Raw genomic sequence first — 20,007 nt, forward strand, 5'->3', positions numbered from 1 at the left:
ATTGTTTCTATGTCAGCCACAGAGTCCAGGGCCCTGTACAATGTGTTTATACAGAGAGCCCCGTCTACTAAACAGTGTCTGCATCATAACAAAACCAGCGAGAAGAGCTCAGCTGCCCCATATCATGTATTATTCACTGATTTATCTATACATTATACAGGGGCCGACTCGCTGATTTAACTATACATTATACAGGGTGCCGGCTCGCTGATTTATCTATACATTATACAGGGGCTGGTCACTGATTTATCTATACATTATACAGGGACTGGCTTGCTGATATAGCTATAATGTATAGTTAAATCGGGCCCCCTTCCTGCCCTGTTCTCCTCCCACCCCTCATAAAGCCACTCCCCTGAAAGCTGTAGCATTTCAGGAAGGCGGAGCCTGGACGTTCCCAGATATTCTCCCTCTGGGTCATAAATATCTTTCAATAGGTCATAAAAAGTCTGGATAAAGGCCCTCCCACTATCTGCTTCTAACCACACCCCCTAAAACAAAAGGACTCCTCTCTGGCAATGTTTTATTGGCCGGTTTGTGCTGGTGGATCTTCGGGATGTCAAGAAACTTAAACTCCGGCTCTCCATTTAGTGAACAGGCCCCATGTTCCCCCCCCCCACGCTGTTTATTAACCCATGTGTTCCTAGTGCAAAGCAGGCCAAGACACTCATGAGCTCGAATGTTTATTGAACAAATACCGTGTTTGTCCCGGCGGGAGCCGTGAGATTTAAATAACACTAGTATAAAAAGAAACCAAAAATACAGGTTCCGGGTATCTAGCATGGAGCCCCGGGGTGGGTGGGCTTGGTAAGGGTCGCGTGCAGCGGATACACAGGTTTTGTAACTTAATCTCCATCTTCAGGATTCGGCCCATCTGGACACGTGGCGTTATCTGGTGAATACAGGGGTAAAAAGGCGAGGTTCCCAGCCACGCCACGAAGGGGTGATATTACCTCCCCAATGGCGGCCATTACTAAAGCTTCACTTGGTGGGAACTGTTCACGGCCCTCGGAAACGGCCACTTGGACAGTTTTTTCTACAAAGAATAATAATTGCAGCTTCATTATAAATAGTGTTTTGATCCATTCCCGGTGGACCCTCCTAGAACGAGGGGCCACAAGACTCAAGATTCATAGTCGAGATGGGAGTGGGGATGGGAGTCGAGGTCTCGGGCGGGATCGCAGTCAGGGTCACAGTCTGGGAGTGGGGATGGCAGGCGGGATCGCAGTCAGGATAGCAGGCGGGATGGGAGTCGGGGTCCCAGGCGGGATGGCAGTCGTGATTTTGCACCTGGTAATGGGATTGGCTTTTCCTCCAATCACACGTTACGTTCCAATCAGCATCGGGTCTTATGATGACATTAAGGGTTTTGGAGACTTGTCATCAGATTCCTTCAATCTTTTCCACTTTCACCAAGTGGGCACTTTGGGCACATTTAGACTCACACAGGCCGCTTCCCCTAACCCCTAACCTATGCTTTAGTAGGTTAACAGCCCAGGATATACCCCTGGCAGCAACTTTACCCCGGGCGTATGACCCTTTCGCTCAATTGGCGGATAAATCACCAGTTCCGGAAGAATTTCTGCACCACGACGGCTGCCTCTGACGAGAAAACCTTATTTCATGTTCGTATGACGCGACACGTGTGTAGCTGCACAACCATTTATGAGAAAAACTACCCTTTGGCTGAATTTGGAGTGGAATCTGCCCCACGGAGGTCACTTGGGGCGTTTCGAGCCCCAGCCTGCAAGGACTGTTACTGAAGTTATGTGGCTGTGAAAGGGTTAAAAAAAACCAACCGAGTTAATGGGGGCTGCGTTAAGACCCCCCTGCACTGTAAATGCTAAAGACTATTACCCTGCTCATGCGCCGCCATCATTGTCAATATCGCTAATGCACAAAGAGTGAAGTTACGGGGAGGGATAAGCACAGTGATAACACCTTCAGGAGTCCATTCTTCCCACGTCTATCCAGTATGGCGGGACCAGCGCACCAGTCACGCGCTCTTTGTGTAGCCAAAGATCCCCACCGGGAACTGCTTGACGTGCGTCGGCCATTGCGCTGCCAGCTGGAAGAACTTGACGTCGTTCCATTCCACGCCATCGATGTTCACTGAGATGAGGAGGACATGGCGGCCACAAGGCGGAAAGGAGAAGAAAATGGGAGTCACACGCGGGCCACCGAGGACGCACCACTGAGCCCCCCCCCATCGCATACACAGCCTGCGCCACCCATTGCCTCGCATTAACTGAACACGGGGAAGGGGTGCAGCCATGTTGCTCCAAGAGAAGAAGGAGTCTTTATTTGACGTTGATACCATTTTTGGGTCAACACGGAAAAAAGTGTAAAGTTGCATAAGCTTTTGGGGCTTCAGAGGTCTCTTCTTCACATGAATCACAAGTAGACTAAGCTTAGCCGCGGCCATCTGGAGAAGAGACCTCTGAGGTCCCAAAAAGTTATGCAACGTTTTTTTCTGTGTTGGACCAATAAAAGCTACCTGCGTCGACCAAGACTCCATTTTTGTTTACTGGAGGATACTTTTTATCACACATTTTATCGTTAATCTGGAATTAAACCAATTTCATCCCATTTACTCCCGGTATAGAGTCCTAATCCGCTGACAGGCTCAGCGGGCATCATACCTTTATTAGCTAAATGAATTGCATTAGATTGCAAGCTCTTGAGACTGCGTAGGTCTCTTCTTTATACATACTCTACAGATGACATTATCAGAAAGAGGAGCGGGAGTATTATGCTTAACCCTTTTGCTACTAACTCCTAGCGACAAAGGGGCTTCTATAAATACAACAATAAAGACACAATGGGTTAAACATAAGTCAATCCACCAATGAGAAGGTTCCCCAGTCTACAAGTACCTGGCCCAATAAAACCAGTCCTCTTTCTTTGCTGCTCCCAGGAGCGGACCGTGATCTATGCTCTACAATCATTATACCTACAGTGGAGGAAACAATGATTTGACCCCCTGCTGATTTTGTGCGTTTGCCGCTGACAGACGGGATCCGTATATAATTTTAATAATTTATTTGAACAGTGAGAGACAGACCAAAAACTCCAGAATAATGCATTTCACATACATTATAAATTGATTTGCATTTTACTAGTGAAATAAGTATTTGATCCCCTATCAATCAGTAAGATGTCCGGCTCCCGGGTGTCTTTTGTACAGGAAACGGGCTGTCTCTTAAAGGGAGTGCTCCGAATCTCAGCTTGTTGCCTGTATAAAAGACACCTGTCCACAGAAGCAATTAATCAGATTCCAAACTCTCCACCATGGCCAAGACCAAAGAGGTGTCCAAGGATGTCAGGGACAAGATTGTAGACCTACACAAGGCTGGAATGGGCTACAAGACCATCGCCAAGCAGCCACCAAGGTGACAACAGTTGGTGCGATTATTCGCAAATGGAAGAAACACAAAATGACTGTCAATCTCCCTCGGTCTGCGGCTCCATGCAAGATCTCACCTCGTGGAGTTTCAATGATCATGAGAACGGCGAGGAATCAGCCCAGAACTACACGGGAGGATCTTGTCAACGATCTCAAGGCAGCTGGGACCATCATCACCAAGAAAACAAATGGTAACACGCTACGCCGTGAAGGACTGAAATCCTGCAGCGCACGCAAGGTCCCCCTGCTCAAGAAAGCACATGTACAGCCCGTCAGAAGTCTGCCAACGAACATCTGAATGATTCAGAGGAGAACTGGGTCAAAGTGTTGTGGTCAGATGAGACCCAAATCCAGCTATCTGGCATCAACTCAACTCGCCGTGTTTGGAGGACGAGGAATGCTGCCTATGACCCCAAGAACACCATCCCCACCATCAAACAGAGAGGTGGAAACATCACCGCATCAAAGGGACGATGGATGGGTCATGTACCCTCAAATCTTGGGTGAGAACCTCCTTCCCTCAGCCAGGGCATTGGAAATGGGTCGTGGATGGGTATTCCAGCATGACAATGACCCAAAACACACGGCCAAGGTAACAAAGAAGTGGCTCAAGAAGAAGCACATTAAGGTCCTGGTGTGGCCTCTCCAGACCTTAATCCCATAGAAAATCTGTGGAGGCACTTACCCCCATCTTGTCCTATTTTGATCGGCCCCTGAGGTCCTCTATTCTGCCTACTGTTTATGCCTGGGCGGATATATGCTGACACGATTTCTGTTGCCTTACTTTTGGTATGTCAATGTGGTACGTAATGTGTTATATTTCCTGCATTATTTTTGCCGCTGTACATGCCCTGTGTTCGACAATGATGGCCCACTGCGTTGGGCTTTATATCTGCCTGTGCTCTGCGGACTTATGGACCCCTCTTTTTTTTTTTTTTTTTTGTCGTCCCTTCCCACTTATCTCCTGTTCTGTTGTTATGATAAAACAATAAACATATATTTACAAAAAAAAGAACATCTGTGGAGGGATCTGAAGGTTCGAGTTGCCAAATGTCAGCCTAGAAACCTTGATGACTTGGAGAGGATTTGCAAAGAGGACAGAATCCCTCCTGAGATGTGTGCAAACCTGGGGGCAACTCAGAAACGTCTGACCTCTGTGATTCTGTCACATCCTTTCCAGGCTGCAGAGCTCCATATCTCTAGTTTCCCCTGTTTTGCTACAATCCATTCTTGTATTTCCTTATGCTCTGTCCTGAACTTCTGATTCTTTGATTCCAGTTCTGCTCTTAGCTTAGCACTCGTTATGTTTGTCTCAGTCAGCTGTCTATAGGTCTTTCTCTATGTGTTTAGATTCAATGTTTAGTGTATTTATTCAGTAGGCAGGGTTTAGTGTTAGGACTGACCGATATATTGGAGTACTTTGGCGTAGTGGTGGGCTAAGCATACTATGGCCATATGTGATGAATCTGTAATCTTATGATCTTAGAAAGGGGTTCTTTTCATGTCCTTGTCTGTTTAGTCCTGTTATTTCTGTATAGTCTTGTCATGTGTATCCTGGTCAGTCTTGTCAGCCCTGTACTCTGTTGTCGTGTCCTGTGCCCCGGTAGAGGGTGTGCCCTGTGCAGCGGTAGAGGGGGTGTCCTGTGCCCCGGTAGAGGGGGTGCCCTGTGCAGCGGTAGAGGGGGTGTCCTGTGCCCCGGTAGAGGGGGTGTCCTGTGCCCCAGTAGAGGGGGTGTCCTGTGCCCCGGTAGAGGGGGTGTCCTGTGCCCCGGTAGAGGGGGTGCCCTGTGCAGCGGTAGAGGGGGTGTCCTGTGCCCCGGTAGAGGGGGTGTCCTGTGCCCCAGTAGAGGGGGTGTCCTGTGCCCCGGTAGAGGGGGTGTCCTGTGCCCCGGTAGAGGGGGTTTCCTGTCCTATTTATGTTGGATCTTGTGTGTAGCCTGTCCCTATAACCTGTATTCCTGATTCTGTCCTTAGCTGCAAGATATCTCTGTATCCTGTTATCTGTGCTGGATACCTCCCGCTGCTATTTCAGCGTCCTGGTATGTAGCCACACAATCCTGATGGCCCAACACTCGGGGAAGTGTGGTTACTCTGCACCAGACTCTGTCCCTCTGCTACTGCGCGGTGACTCCTGGAATTCCATCATTGGCCGCTGTGGGTCATTACAGTCGTCTGTATAGACCTTGTTCATGACAGATTCCAACAAGGTTTTCACCAACAAGTACCAAGTCATGTTTTACAAAGGGGGTAAAATACTTATTTCACTGAGTAAAATGCAAATCAATTTATAATGTATGTGAAATGCGTTATTCTGGATTATTTGTTGTTCTGTCTCTTGCTGTTCAGATGAACGATTCAAATTATAGACGGATCCCGTCTGCGGCAAACGCACAAAATCAGCAGGGGGTCAAATCATTATTTCCTTCACAGCATATATATTATACCTATACTGTATATTATACCTATACATTATACCTATACTGTACATTATACACATACATATTATACCTATACTGTACATTATACACATCCATATTATACCTATACATTACATTATACCTATACTGTACATTATACACATACATATTTTACCTATACATTATATCATACCTATACTGTACATTATGCACATACATATTATACCTATACATTACATTATACCTATACTGTACATTATACACATACATATTATACCTATACATTATATCATACCTATACTGTACATTATGCACATACATATTATACCTATACATTATACCTATGCTCTACATTATACACATACATATTATACCTATACTTTATACTATTCCTTTACATTATACCTATGCATATTATACCTATACTTAGCAGCCTCCTGATCTTCACCAACTAACCGACCAATTGCAGCTTCTGATGGCCAACAATTTTGTGTCTTCGCTTTTGCCATTAATGTGTTTATTTGGGGGTCTGTCTCTCTTCTGCCCAGTTTCTCATTGTCTATTTTACCCCTTCTAATTGCCCTTTTGTGGTATTTGTAGATTGTTATTTATACCCAGACGGGTGCCGTCATGTAACAGGTTCAAATACTTGGGAAGACTGTGGAACCTTCTTGTTGGTACCAAGGGGATGGGTTCTGGGCGTAGGTTTGGGTCCCTCTGCCCCTTTAATGTATTGTTACGTCCCCGGCACAGAGTGGACATGGGACTGTGACAGAGGTGTCGCCCCCCTGGTTAATTTGAATATTGTTATTTGTACATTACCCAGTGGAATCACCATCGGTTGGTTCCGGTCACTCACCTCGCAGCATGGTGTTCTGGTTCTTGGCCGTGCAGATCAGGCGACTTATGCCCTCGATTACTTGACTACGAGATTCAGCCTCTTTCTCCTTCTGTTTCTTACTGAGAAACATGACTGGGGGGGACAGGAGATGATGAGCTACAAAGGGAAGGATCCTTAAACAAGTCACTATCATTAGTAGCAAGTGGCCCTAGGAGTGTCAGACCCTTAAACAAGTCACTATCATTAGTAACCAGTGGCCCTAGGAGGGTCAGACCCTTAAACATGGCCCTATTATTAGTACCCAGTGACCCTTAAAGGGCCTGACATAACTATCATTCATGGAGGGTGGTCCTCGATGGGGTGGTTCCAAAGACATGGCTTGGACCTTCGCATAATTTGGCAATGTACACTTGTGGTGACCCCATGGTTACTTGTACCATCCACAAGGATTGCAGAAGCTTATTAGAGATGTATGAGGAGGCCACTCGCACTCCCTCACCCCAAGCAGACATATGCAGCATGCTAGGGACCGGCACCTAGAACCAATTGCCCCGACTAGTCTTGAATCACATTTTACTTATTAACTGTTTCGTAAACTTTCTTAGGGCCCCATTACTCTATTTGTCACTCACCCTTCTTGTTCTTTTCCTGAGTAACGATGGTCATGGCCATGGAGTTGAGTAGAGTGGTCTCCCCTGGCAGGGGCAGTCGGGTGACCTGCAGTGAGCGGAAATTGCTTTTCATGGTGTTTTTGGTGGCCGTGTCTCTCCTGTCACCGTCCTTCCTGCGCTCTGTTCCCTGCCATTGCCAATAGTCCACCTGCAGTCCCATCACCTCGGTACCTGGGGCCAGGGTTCTGCGGCCACAAACAGACCACACTGTAACCCTGACAGCTGTCACCCCACGGGAAGCACCCCAAGCCTCTCACTCACTCGTCCGTTCCAATGAAAGCCAAAGACCACAAAAGCAAGAAATAGTTGGAACAAGCAGAGGCAGGAGAGATATTAAGAGCTGTCACTCCCATGCTGGTGTGGATCTGAGGGTCCAGCGCTCCCACCTGCTGATACGGGGCCCCCACCTGTATGCCAGCGGCTCATGTAATTCAGCTCCTAACCCAGGAACCCCATGATATTTCTCACTCTGCCCCACTCTCACCTCACCCCAGCTTCTGTCAATCTGCCCCGCTCTCACCCCAGCTGCTGTCACTCTGCCCCGCTCTCACCCCAGCTGCTGTCACTCTGCCCCACTCTCACCTCACCCCAGCTTCTGTCACTCTGCCCCGCTCTCACCCCAGCTGCTGTCACTCTGCCCCGCTCTCACCCCAGCTGCTGTCACTCTGCCCCACTCTCACCTCACCCCAGCTGCTGTCACTCTGCCCCGCTCTCACCTCACCCCAGCTGCTGTCACTCTGCCTGCTCTCACCTCACCCCAGCTGCTGTCACTCTGCCCCGCTCTCACCCCAGCTGCTGTCACTCTGCCCCACTCTCACCTCACCCCAGCTGCTGTCACTCTGCCCCGCTCTCACCTCACCCCAGCTGCTGTCACTCTGCCTGCTCTCACCTCACCCCAGCTGCTGTCACTCTGCCCCGCTCTCACCCCAGCTGCTGTCACTCTGCCCCACTCTCACCTCACCCCAGCTGCTGTCACTCTGCCTGCTCTCACCTCACCCCAGCTGCTGTCACTCTGCCTGCTCTCACCCCAGCTGTTTAGCCCCATCAGCTCCTTTCCGCTTCTACCTAACCTCACCACATCACGATTTTGTGACACCACTACCTCTCCAGCTCCTCTACACCCCTACTGACCACCCGCAGGCTCTCATTCTAAAAAAGGTGCCTTCTTACCCAGCGTTAGACAGGCCGCTGCTGACGGAGGGAGACGGGGGAGGAGTAGACACTGGGTCCTTACTCACTGAAGTACTCCCACCGGGTGATGAGGAGGAGTTCAAGAGAGAAGGACTACAGACGGAAGCTTCATCTGAGTCCACTGAGAGAGGGTGGAAAGGTGATAAGAGGCGATGGAGGCGAGAGGGTGGTATAAACATATCCAAAATGAGAAAATCGTGACCATGGAGAAGGGAGAGATGAACAGATGGAGAAGAAGGGACGGATGAACATATGGAGGAGAAAGGAGAGATGAACAGATGGAGGAGAAATAGAAAAGGAAACAGAGAAAGGCATTAACAGAGCTGCTGACGGTGCCATAACATGTCATAGACACCTGCACTACAATCACTGACCGCCTGACACGCACCGAGCCAAGGAGTTCTAGGGTCTCTTACAGCCATAGGGCCATACTGCCCTCCCGCAGCCTCTGGGCCATGCTACCCTCCCGCAGCCTCTGGGCCATACTACCCTCCCGCAGCCTCTGGGCCATGCTACCCTCACGCAGCCTATGGGCCATGCTACCCTCCCGCAGCCTATGGGACATACTGCCCTCCCGTGACCCCTGGGATATGCTGCCCTTTTATGTGGTGCCATCCCAGGACCCCTGGGAAATGCTGCCCTCCCATGACCCCTGGGACGTGCTGCCCTCCCATGACCCCTGGGACATGCTGCCCTCCCATGACCCCTGGGACATGCTGCCCTCCCATGACCACTGGGACGTGCTGCCCTCCCATGACCACTGGGACGTGCTGCCCTCCCACGACCCCTGGGACGTGCTGCCATCCCATGACGTATGACCCACTCTCAAATGCAATAACCATACCTGATGCCGCCAGAGGCTGCTCCACAATCCCAACCTTAACCACCTGAGAAAACATAAATACAGAGCAGAGAAATGTTAGACAGATGCACTGAGCAACAAACCGGGGAGCGGTCTGCAGGATAAAAACTATCCAGCTTGGAGGAGAGAAGAAAAAGATGGGATGTCGGAGACAGGGATATATGGGGGAGTGAAGAGAGAGAAAGATGGGGGAGAGAAAGATGGGGGAGAGAAGAGAGAGACGGGGAAAAGAGAGGGAGAGAGGATAAGAGAAGGAGACGGGGGAGAGAAGAGAGGGCATTGGAGAGAGAAAGATGGGGGAGGGAAGAGAGAGACGGGATGAGGAAGATAGAGAGAGACAGGAAAACAAGAGGGAGTGGAGATCAGGGAAAGAGATGGGGGAGAGAAGATAGAGGGAATGGGAGAGAGAAAGATGACGGGGAGAAGAAAGAGAGGTGATGGGAGAAAGAATAGATAACCTAGGGTATTCAAATGCTTGTATTTTAACTCTTTCCATGCACTAATTCTCCCACCAGCCTTTGTCAAAGAATGTGGTAGTTTTGTGTGGGTTTTTTTCCATACACATTGTATTTCAGGTATACATTTACAGCTCCTGTCACTCAACACCCCATTATGTGTTCAGCAACATCTCCCGAGTACAGTGATACCACCCATGCATTGGCTGGGTTGTTTGGAATTTTGACATATGGTCAGTCTGTGCCCATGTCCTAATACAATGCTAGCATTTTAACTTTTTCCATGCCAGGGTTTTTGGGAAGATACAGGGCTAATTTAAGGACTTGCTCATAAAAATAAACTTTTTCATTTTTTATATTTTTGGACTTTTTTTCCATGTTGTTGGAACTGGATGGTTCCCCCATGCTGACATCATTGGAGAATTATTTTTACATGTTACCATGTTACCACATTTTCATTGATTTATTTTTAGCTATTTTATTTATATAATTTTTTATATATTTTACTAATCACATTGGACTCGCATAATTGAATGCAGTAACCAATGTTCCATCTAATTTTTCTTAGTTGGCATGCGCAGAAAATTTCTCTTGTGGAAAAATTTTCACAGAGCAGAAATTTTGTGCGCACAATATCCGCGGCGCATAAAGTTTCAAAAAAATTATTATTTTTTTCTTTTTTGGGGAAAAACTGTTGTGCGCACAATTTTTGGACGTGTGCGCTCTCTAAAAAAGCTATGTGCGCGCGCACAAGCGCACAGCTTAGAGGGAACACTGGCAGTAACTGTATTCAACCTGCAGGGGGTCTGCATAGTGGGCACCACCATTTTGCGAGAGGAGAGATCACAGTGGGTTTTTTCGGTGTCGCTGAATACTGCAACATCGTCTGGGAGAAAAAAAGCGATCTTTGATTGCTTTCTGAGTCCGGTTAACCCCATGACATGCCAAGCATTTCAACTGTCTTTATGGGGATGCATTTCGGTAATGTCAAGGAGTTAAATTGCGCATAAGGCTGAATTTACTAGAATTGATGAAAAAAATGAAGAAAAAACCCCAAAACCCAGCTATGTGAGAAGTGTAACTTACCCCAATAAACGGAATAAACTTCTGGCAGGAATCCTCTTCAGCGCTATTGGGGCAAGAAAGGTAGGGGCACAGGGGCAGCAGGGCACATGGGTGTGTGGGAAAGTAGGGTAAAAGAATGTGAAGATACAGGGGGGTATTAGGAGGCATATAGAAATACAGAGAACAAGGCATTTAACCCGATGCAATGACACGTGGCATGAGGAAGTAGGGGCATGGCATGTGAAAAAAGAGGAGTGGTATGATAAAAAAGGGGGGCGGCATGAACAAGAAGAGATGAAGCATGAGAAAATAGGGGCGTGACATGGGAAGTAAGGGTGTGGTATGAGATTGAAGGGGTTGGATATGATAAAGTGGGGTGCACAGAAAGTAACACGTAGAAAGGGACCCACAGAATACGGGGGATGCAGCAAGTGAAACAAGAAAGATGGGAAAGGGGCAAAAAACAAAATGAAATCTGGGGTTAATAAAAGCAGAAATAGTTCCCACCTGATGCCATTCGACATTTATAAAAATAACATAATCCACTTTATATCTGGTGACATGTGGAACTAATCTGTAGTATAACCACAAAACATAGACACGGCACAGTGACAGCCGGAACGGATCTACGGTATAACCACAAAACATAGACACGGCACAGTGACAGCCGGAACGGATCTACGGTATAACCACAAAACATAGACACGGCACAGTGACAGCCGGAACGGATCTACGGTATAACCACAAAACATAGACACGGCACAGCGACAGCCGGAACGGATCTACGGTATAACCACAAAACATAGACACGGCACAGCGACAGCCGGAACGGATCTACGGTATAACCACAAAACATACACACGGCACAGCGACAGCCGGAACGGATCTACGGTATAACCACAAAACATAGACACGGCACAGCGACAGCCGGAACGGATCTACGGTATAACCACAAAACATAGACACGGCACAGCGACAGCCGGAACGGATCTACGGTATAACCACAAAACATACACACGGCACAGCGACAGCCGGAACGGATCTACGGTATAACCACAAAACATACACACGGCACAGTGACAGCCGGAACGGATCTACGGTATAACCACAAAACATAGACACGGCACAGCGACAGCCGGAACGGATCTACGGTATAACCACAAAACATAGACACGGCACAGTGACAGCCGGAACGGATCTACGGTATAACCACAAAACATAGACACGGCACAGTGACAGCCGGAACGGATCTACGGTATAACCACAAAACATAGACACGGCACAGCGACAGCCGGAACGGATCTACGGTATAACCACAAAACATAGACACGGCACAGCGACAGCCGGAACGGATCTACGGTATAACCACAAAACATACACACGGCACAGTGACAGCCGGAACGGATCTACGGTATAACCACAAAACATAGACACGGCACAGTGACAGCCGGAACGGATCTACGGTATAACCACAAAACATAGACACGGCACAGCGACAGCCGGAACGGATCTACGGTATAACCACAAAACATAGACACGGCACAGCGACAGCCGGAACGGATCTACGGTATAACCACAAAACATACACACGGCACAGTAACAGCCGGAACGGATCTACGGTATAACCACAAAACATACACACGGCACAGTGACAGCCGGAACGGATCTACGGTATAACCACAAAACATACACACGGCACAGCGACAGCCGGAACGGATCTACGGTATAACCACAAAACATACACACGGCACAGCGACAGCCGGAACAGATCTACGGTATAACCACAAAACATACACACGGCACAGCGACAGCCGGAACGGATCTACGGTATAACCACAAAACATACACACGGCACAGTGACAGCCGGAACGGATCTACGGTATAACCACAAAACATACACACGGCACAGTGACAGCCGGAACGGATCTACGGTATAACCACAAAATATACACACGGCACAGCGACAGCCGGAACAGATCTACGGTATAACCACAAAACATACACACGGCACAGCGACAGCCGGAACAGATCTACGGTATAACCACAAAACATACACACGGCACAGTGACAGCTGGAACGGATCTACGGTATAACCACAAAACATACACACGGCACAGTGACAGCCGGAACGGATCTACGGTATAACCACAAAACATACACACGGCACAGTGACAGCCGGAACAGATTGACGGAGTAACCACCATACATGCACACGTACCAGTCCATATACACACAGCACAGTGACAGCCACAACGGGCCATGGAATAACATGGTATATACATAGGGCGCTGTAACGGATACTGATCAGAAGTATAACTACTGTACATACACACAGCACGGTGAGAGCCGGAATGTGTCGTGGTATAACCACAGTACATACACAGTACATACATACAGTATGGTAACAACTGGAACAGATCGACGGGTACAACTGCCATACACACATATTAACATAGAACACGCTGGCAGATCGGCCCCATCAGCCCCCCGTCTAGTCGCCCGTTTCTCCTGCTGTAAAGACTCAAACCTTAATCAGTCGTTGGTCTCATCTTAGATTCAGGAGCCATATGTCTATCCCATGCATGTTTAATACCCTCACTGTATTACCCTCTACCACCTCTGCTGGGAGGCTGTTCCACTTATCTACCACCCTCTCACTATAGTGGTAGATTAGTGGCACATGACAGACTTATCAGAGTATACCCACTCCACATACAGACAGAACATGGACAGACTGAACGAAGTCAGTATAGCCGCTGTACATAAACTGTACAGCTGTAACAGGCGCTCACATGAACGGTACAGTCAGAATGGAGCAGTGATACACAGAAGTCACGCAGCAAAGTGACAGCCGGAATGTTATTAGCGCTCTCTGCCCGCTGCACACACGATCCGGCTTTCATTAATTAGAGCACAAAGTCACAATCACAAGCCTTGATTACTCACAATAAGCCTCAATCACAGCGAGTGCACGGTTTTCACGGACAATGACCGAGCAGAGCCCGTATCACACGGACTCAGGGAGATCTTACAGTCTAAAGACAGCCAGGGAGTCACTCGTCAAACAGAGCGGCCACTCACACAGTCAACAGATCAATGTGGAGCCAGATGGCAATGAGCCTGAAACACAGTCGCATGTGACGGGCCGACAGTAATGAGTCAAATGGGAGGACAGAGAGAGACGTGAGCAGTGGGGCAGGAAGGCAAGAGATGCTGGGGGAGAGGCAAGTGCAGACCGGCACAAGCAGGACCAAAGCCTGGCAAGCAGCAGGGGACACAGGACTTTCTGGAGATGGATGAGCGATTCAGGCAACATTAGTAGGGTAGAGGGTGATGAGCAGTAGAAGACGGAGAGTATTAGAGGGTACGAGGGGCAACAGTACCTGGTATAAAAATCAAAGTAAAGACTTCTCTTCCTGGACAGCCAGAAACCAAAGAAACATGAGGTGAGAATCATACATGCCACACAGACACGGCTGGAAGCGTGTAACTGGCCGTGCCACAAACCACTGCAACCAGCCAGATGCATGATGTCACCTTACAGGACACCGCAGCCAATCAGACGTATGAGGTCACTCAACAGGACACCGCAGCCAATCAGACGTATGAGGTCACTCAACAGGACACCGCAGCCAATCAGACGTATGAGGTCAGTCAACAGGACACTGCAGCCAATCAGAAGTATGAAGTCACTCAACAGGACACTGCAGCCAATCAGAAGTATGAGGTCACTCAACAGGACACTGCAGCCAATCAGAAGTATGAGGTCACTCCACAGGACACTGCTGCCAATCAGACCTATGAGATCACTCAACCGGACACTGCTGCCAATCAGACGTATGAGGTCACACAACAGGACACTGCAGCCAATCAGACGTATGAGGTCACACAACAGGACACTGCAGCCAATCAGACGTATGAGGTCAGTCCACAAGACACTGCTGCCAATCAGAAGTATGAGGTCACTCAACAGGACACTGCTGCCAATCAGACGTATGAGGTCAGTCCACAAGACACTGCTGCCAATCAGAAGTATGAGGTCACCTAACAGGACACTGCTGCCAATCAGACGTATGAAGTCACTCAACAGGACACTGCATCCAATCAGACCTATGAGATCACTCAACCGGACACTGCTGCCAATCAGACGTATGAGGTCAGTCCACAGGACACTGCAGCCAATCAGACGTATGAGGTCAGTCCACAGGACACTGCTGCCAATCAGACGTATGAGATCACTCAACCGGACACTGCTGCCAATCAGACGTATGAGGTCACACAACAGGACACTGCAGCCAATCAGACGTATGAGGTCAGTCCACAGGACACTGCAGCCAATCAGAAGTATGAGGTCACTCAACAAGACACTGCTGTCAATCAGACGTATGAGGTCACCTAGCAGGACACTGCTGGGAATCAGACTATGAGGTCAGCTAATGGGACACTTATGCTGGATGGATATACACAGACTGTCCAGGGCATCTGCCTCCGTGCGTGATCTCAAGACGTTTTATATCCATCATGAAATCTCTCCAGCTCTCCCTACAGCGTGGGCCAGATCCCAGGAATGATCCCAGCCACCCCCGGGGACAAATACTCTGCAGATATCTCTTCAACAAGAATAGATCTTTCACAACAATCCCAAAAACCTGCATAAAGTAGACCCCCAGATATCAGCTAACTACAGCAACAGATCCCCAGCAGGGAACTAACTCTGTCAGCAGATCCCCAACAATCACCTTACAGTAACAGATCCCCAACAATCATCTTACAGTAATAGATCCCCAACAACCATCTTACAGTAACAGATCCCCAACAACCATTTTACAGTAACAGATCCCCAACAATCACCTTACAGTAACAGATCCCCAACAATCACCTTACAGTAACAGATCCCCAACAACCATCTTACAGTAACAGATCCCCAACAACCATCTTACAGTAACAGATCCCCAACAACCATCTTACAGTAACAGATCCCCAACAATCATCTTACAGTAACAGATTCCCAACAACCAGCTTACAGTAACAGATCCCCAACAATCACCTTACAGTAACAGATCCCCAACAACCATCTTACAGTAACAGATCCCCAACAACCATCTTACAGTAACAGATCCCCAACAATCACCTTACAGTAACAGATCCCCAACAACCATCTTACAGTAAAAGATCCCCAACAATCACCTTACAGTAACAGATCCCCAACAATCATCTTACAGTAACAGATCCCCAACAACCATCTTACAGTAACAGATCCCCAACAACCATCTTACAGTAACAGATCCCCAACAACCATCTTACAGTAAAAGATCCCCAACAATCACCTTACAGTAACAGATCCCCAACAATCATCTTACAGTAACAGATCCCCAACAACCATCTTACAGTAACAGATCCCCAACAACCATCTTACAGTAAAAGATCCCCAACAATCACCTTACAGTAACAGATCCCCAACAATCATCTTACAGTAACAGATCCCCAACAACCATCTTACAGTAACAGATCCCCAACAATCACCTTACAGTAACAGATCCCCAACAACCATCTTACAGTAACAGATCCCCAACAATCATCTTACAGTAACAGATCCCCAACAATCACCTTACAGTAACAGATCCCCAACAATCACCTTCCAGTAACAGATCCCCAACAACCATCTTACAGTAACAGATCCCCAACAATCATCTTACAGTAACAGATCCCCAACAACCACCTTACAGTAACAGATCCTGTCAGATATTTTATGATAGAAAAGATGCATTCTATATATTCTGTATTTTACATGAGCACAAAATGGAGTCAAAGCCATTTTATTTTACTTAATCATATAGTGATTATTTCTGTCTTTGTTCCTCTATAATTGAGAACAAAGAAGTATTCATGTATATAGATGTTTCAGTGTATATATGATACAATTAATGTTATCTTCCATGAGAAAGTTAAGGAGTAGACACTACATATCCTTAGGAATGTAAATTGGAATGGGGGATACGTCTTAAGACCCCCAAAACATAATTTACTACCTAGGAGGCAACGTCTGGAGATATGGGTGACTACAAAGACCTGATTTACTATCTAGGAGGTAACATCTAAAGATAAAGTGACCATGGATGAATTCCAAACACATATGTAACGGTCTTAAATTATTTCTCAGACCAGAGCGTCTCTCACAGGTAAATTAAGAAATTACAACGGTGTAAATATGAGTAGAAATCCTAATTTTAATGGGTAAAACCCACCGTTATGATTGGAGAATTCCAATCAAGAGGTGGAGGCTATGATAATAAGCTCTGTTTTTAAGCTTATGTCTTGGAAAAAAAAAAAGAAAAAAAAGAGAAAAAGGAAAAGGACGGAATTATTCACCAAATTTACCCCAGAGAATTGGAATCTTAAGATCCTGGCACCATATTTCACTCTTGGAGTTACTTTGAGTCCCAACCTATATACCTTTTAGAAAGTTATATTCTTTCCCACTTAATTTATTACCACTGAACCTGGATTAACTTCTACAAGGACCGGTGGGACAACAGCAACAAGTGGTGGTAAATATAATTGTTTTATTATTCTGAATAGAGATGAATTTTGTCTTCTTCGTATAGAATTCCCTGTTTCCGGGAAATAGTATATTGCATTATTGTATATGGCGGCTTGTGAGACTGCAGCTTATAACCCGTGATAATAACAATAATGAAAAGGTATTTTTACCTGTAGATGAAGTTTGACATTATTTGCATCTATTAGGAATTTCACTAATACTCAGACATTATTAAATTATTTTTAATTTGTTATATTAGTTGAACTAATATTAGAGAGATAGTGATATTTTTATTACTGCCCTGATTATTATAAATTTGTGGTTGCTGAGTGGACTGGAAATTAATTGTGTGTTAGACTCATATAGTACTAATTCATATTGATAACTATCGATAATATATTGTATTTGAATTGATTCATTTTTGACATGTTTTAAGAACTTTGTGTTTTACATTATGCACTGTGTGACCCATATATAGATTTTATAAATTGTATTTACAATAAATATTTTTTGATTGATTATTTTGGTGATATATATCTGATTTGAATTATAATTTTCGGCGATCTGAAAGAATTTAGGATCGGAGATAAAATATAGGGTATCTGTCACGACACAGCGTACAGAGGAGACTCCGTAGTCAGGTAGGACCGCAGGGATGGTCCAGAGAGCCGAGGTCAGGATACCGGAGAGCAGGATAAACGAGGAGCAAGCCGAGGTCAGGATACCAGAGATCAGGATAGTCAAACAAGCCGAGGTCAAATACAGGAATCAAGCAGGAAAACGCTATCTGGGTGCTAGCACAGGGCATAGACGACCATCAGAAGGCAAGGTCTCAGTGTACTGAAGTCTCTAAAGTAGGCACAGGAAGTTTAGGCACTAATTGGAGATTTCCCGCCAAAATTTCAAAGTGCCGTTACGTCACTTCCTGCGCGGGCGATACAGACCGACGGATAAATCCTCGGCGAAGATTCTCCTCTATATACGAATCCATAGCTTGGGTCTCCGGGATGGAGAGTGGGTAAACCCGCCCCCGGGGTGGCATGGTCCCAGGAAGCAAGTCAATGGGGCAATCGTACGGCCTGTGTGGTGGCAGCTTTTCAGCCTCCTTCTTATCGAATACGTCCGCGAAGTCCTGGTACTGTTCAGGCAGAGAAGAGGTCTCCTTTAAAGAAGCTGTAACCGCGGCATGCCTTAGAGGGGTGAGGCAATGTGTTTTACAGGACGCACTCCAGGCCGTGATCTGAGTTGTAGTCCAATCAATAGCAGGATTATGCACCTGTAACCACGGAAATCCCAATATAACGGGAATGGAGGGTGAGCGGATGATGAGTAGTTGTAAACGTTCATTGTGCACAATCCCGACGGCGAGGTTGAGTGGTGCTGTAGAGCGAGAAATTTGATCAGGACAAAGTGGTCTGCCATCAATAGCCTCAACAGCTAACGGTACGGGCAGGGACAGGGTGGGAATGTGTTGTTGCTCACAAAACACTGAGTCAATGAAGTTACCGGCAGCGCCGGAATCCAGGAAAGCCTCAGTGTCAACTGATCCAGAATCCCAGACCAGACGGACCGGGACAGTCATGCGGGTAGTGAACGTGTTCGGGGAATAGTTCACCACACCTATGGTAGGTTCCCCTGGCCTACCTAGGTGCGAGCGTTTCCCGGCCTACTAGGACAGTGTCCAATGAAGTGACCCGAGAGTCCGCAGTAAAAGCATAATCCCTCTCGTCTCCGCCTGTTCCTCTCACGTTCGGAGACCCGAGTGGTTCCCAACTGCATGGGTTCCTCAGACGGTTCGTTCGAGGGATCGGCAGATGAAAACAGTGGCAAGAGGCGTGTAGTAGATCTCCCACCCTTGTCATGTAATTTCAAACTCTCACGTTGGGCTTGCCTCTGACGGAGACGCAGGTCAATTTGGGAAATATACGAAATCACGGAATCTAGGTCCGTGGGCAAGTCTCTGGCAGCAGTCTCATCCTTGAGGGTCTCAGAAAGTCCATTCAGGAAAGCAGCTACTAATGCCTCATTAGTCCAGTTCACCTCTCCCATCAGGGTCCGGAACTCAATAGCGTACTCCAGAAGTGAACGGGAACCCTGACGGATGGTGAAGAGCGAATTAGAAGCAGTGGCCCTTCTACCCGGAGTATCAAATGCGGCACGTAGACTGGAAACAAATTCGGCATAGGAGCGCACTGCAGAGACGTTCCTCTCCCAAAGCGGTGAAGCCCATGCCAAGGCTTTATCCGTAAGGAGTGAAATGATGTATCCCACCTTGGCACGCTCAGTGGGAAAGGCATAAGGAGACAGTTCGAAGTGTATCTCACACTGATTCAGGAAACCTCGACAGGTTGCAGGATCACCATTGTAGCGTTGAGGTGGAGGCAAGTGAGCAGGAACCGTGGCTACTGGTAACGGTGGTGGAGTAGGAGCCGCCACAGGTTGCGGTGCTTGCTGCGCAGGATCAGTACGCTGAAGCAAGGTCTGAAGGGCTTGAGCAAATTGATCCAGACGGTGATCCATCTCGTCAAGTCGAGCCTCAGTGGACCCTTGTCCTACCG

At 47.4% G+C, this 20,007-nt stretch overlaps 1 protein-coding gene across 1 annotated transcript in view; it reads right to left on the reverse strand.

The window, feature by feature from the left end:
• Positions 1 to 1,996: 1,996 nt before the first annotated feature.
• Positions 1,997 to 20,007, reverse strand: part of LOC149271894 (phosphofurin acidic cluster sorting protein 2-like) — a 62,786-nt gene continuing 44,775 nt past the window's right edge. The window contains exons 19-25 of the mRNA XM_089507017.1: positions 14,292 to 14,324; positions 10,930 to 10,972; positions 9,371 to 9,413; positions 8,506 to 8,647; positions 7,297 to 7,520; positions 6,683 to 6,796; positions 1,997 to 2,112 (exon numbers count right to left, since the gene is read on the reverse strand). Of these exons, the coding sequence (XP_089363143.1) occupies positions 1,997 to 2,112; positions 6,683 to 6,796; positions 7,297 to 7,520; positions 8,506 to 8,647; positions 9,371 to 9,413; positions 10,930 to 10,972; positions 14,292 to 14,324 (715 nt within the window). The remainder of the gene's footprint in view (positions 2,113 to 6,682; positions 6,797 to 7,296; positions 7,521 to 8,505; positions 8,648 to 9,370; positions 9,414 to 10,929; positions 10,973 to 14,291; positions 14,325 to 20,007) is intronic.

This window comes from Sceloporus occidentalis, unplaced genomic scaffold (genome assembly GCF_023333645.1).
Source record: "Sceloporus occidentalis isolate IW3139 unplaced genomic scaffold, rSceOcc1.0.p SCAF_451, whole genome shotgun sequence".
Taxonomy (NCBI): domain Eukaryota; kingdom Metazoa; phylum Chordata; class Lepidosauria; order Squamata; family Phrynosomatidae; genus Sceloporus; species Sceloporus occidentalis.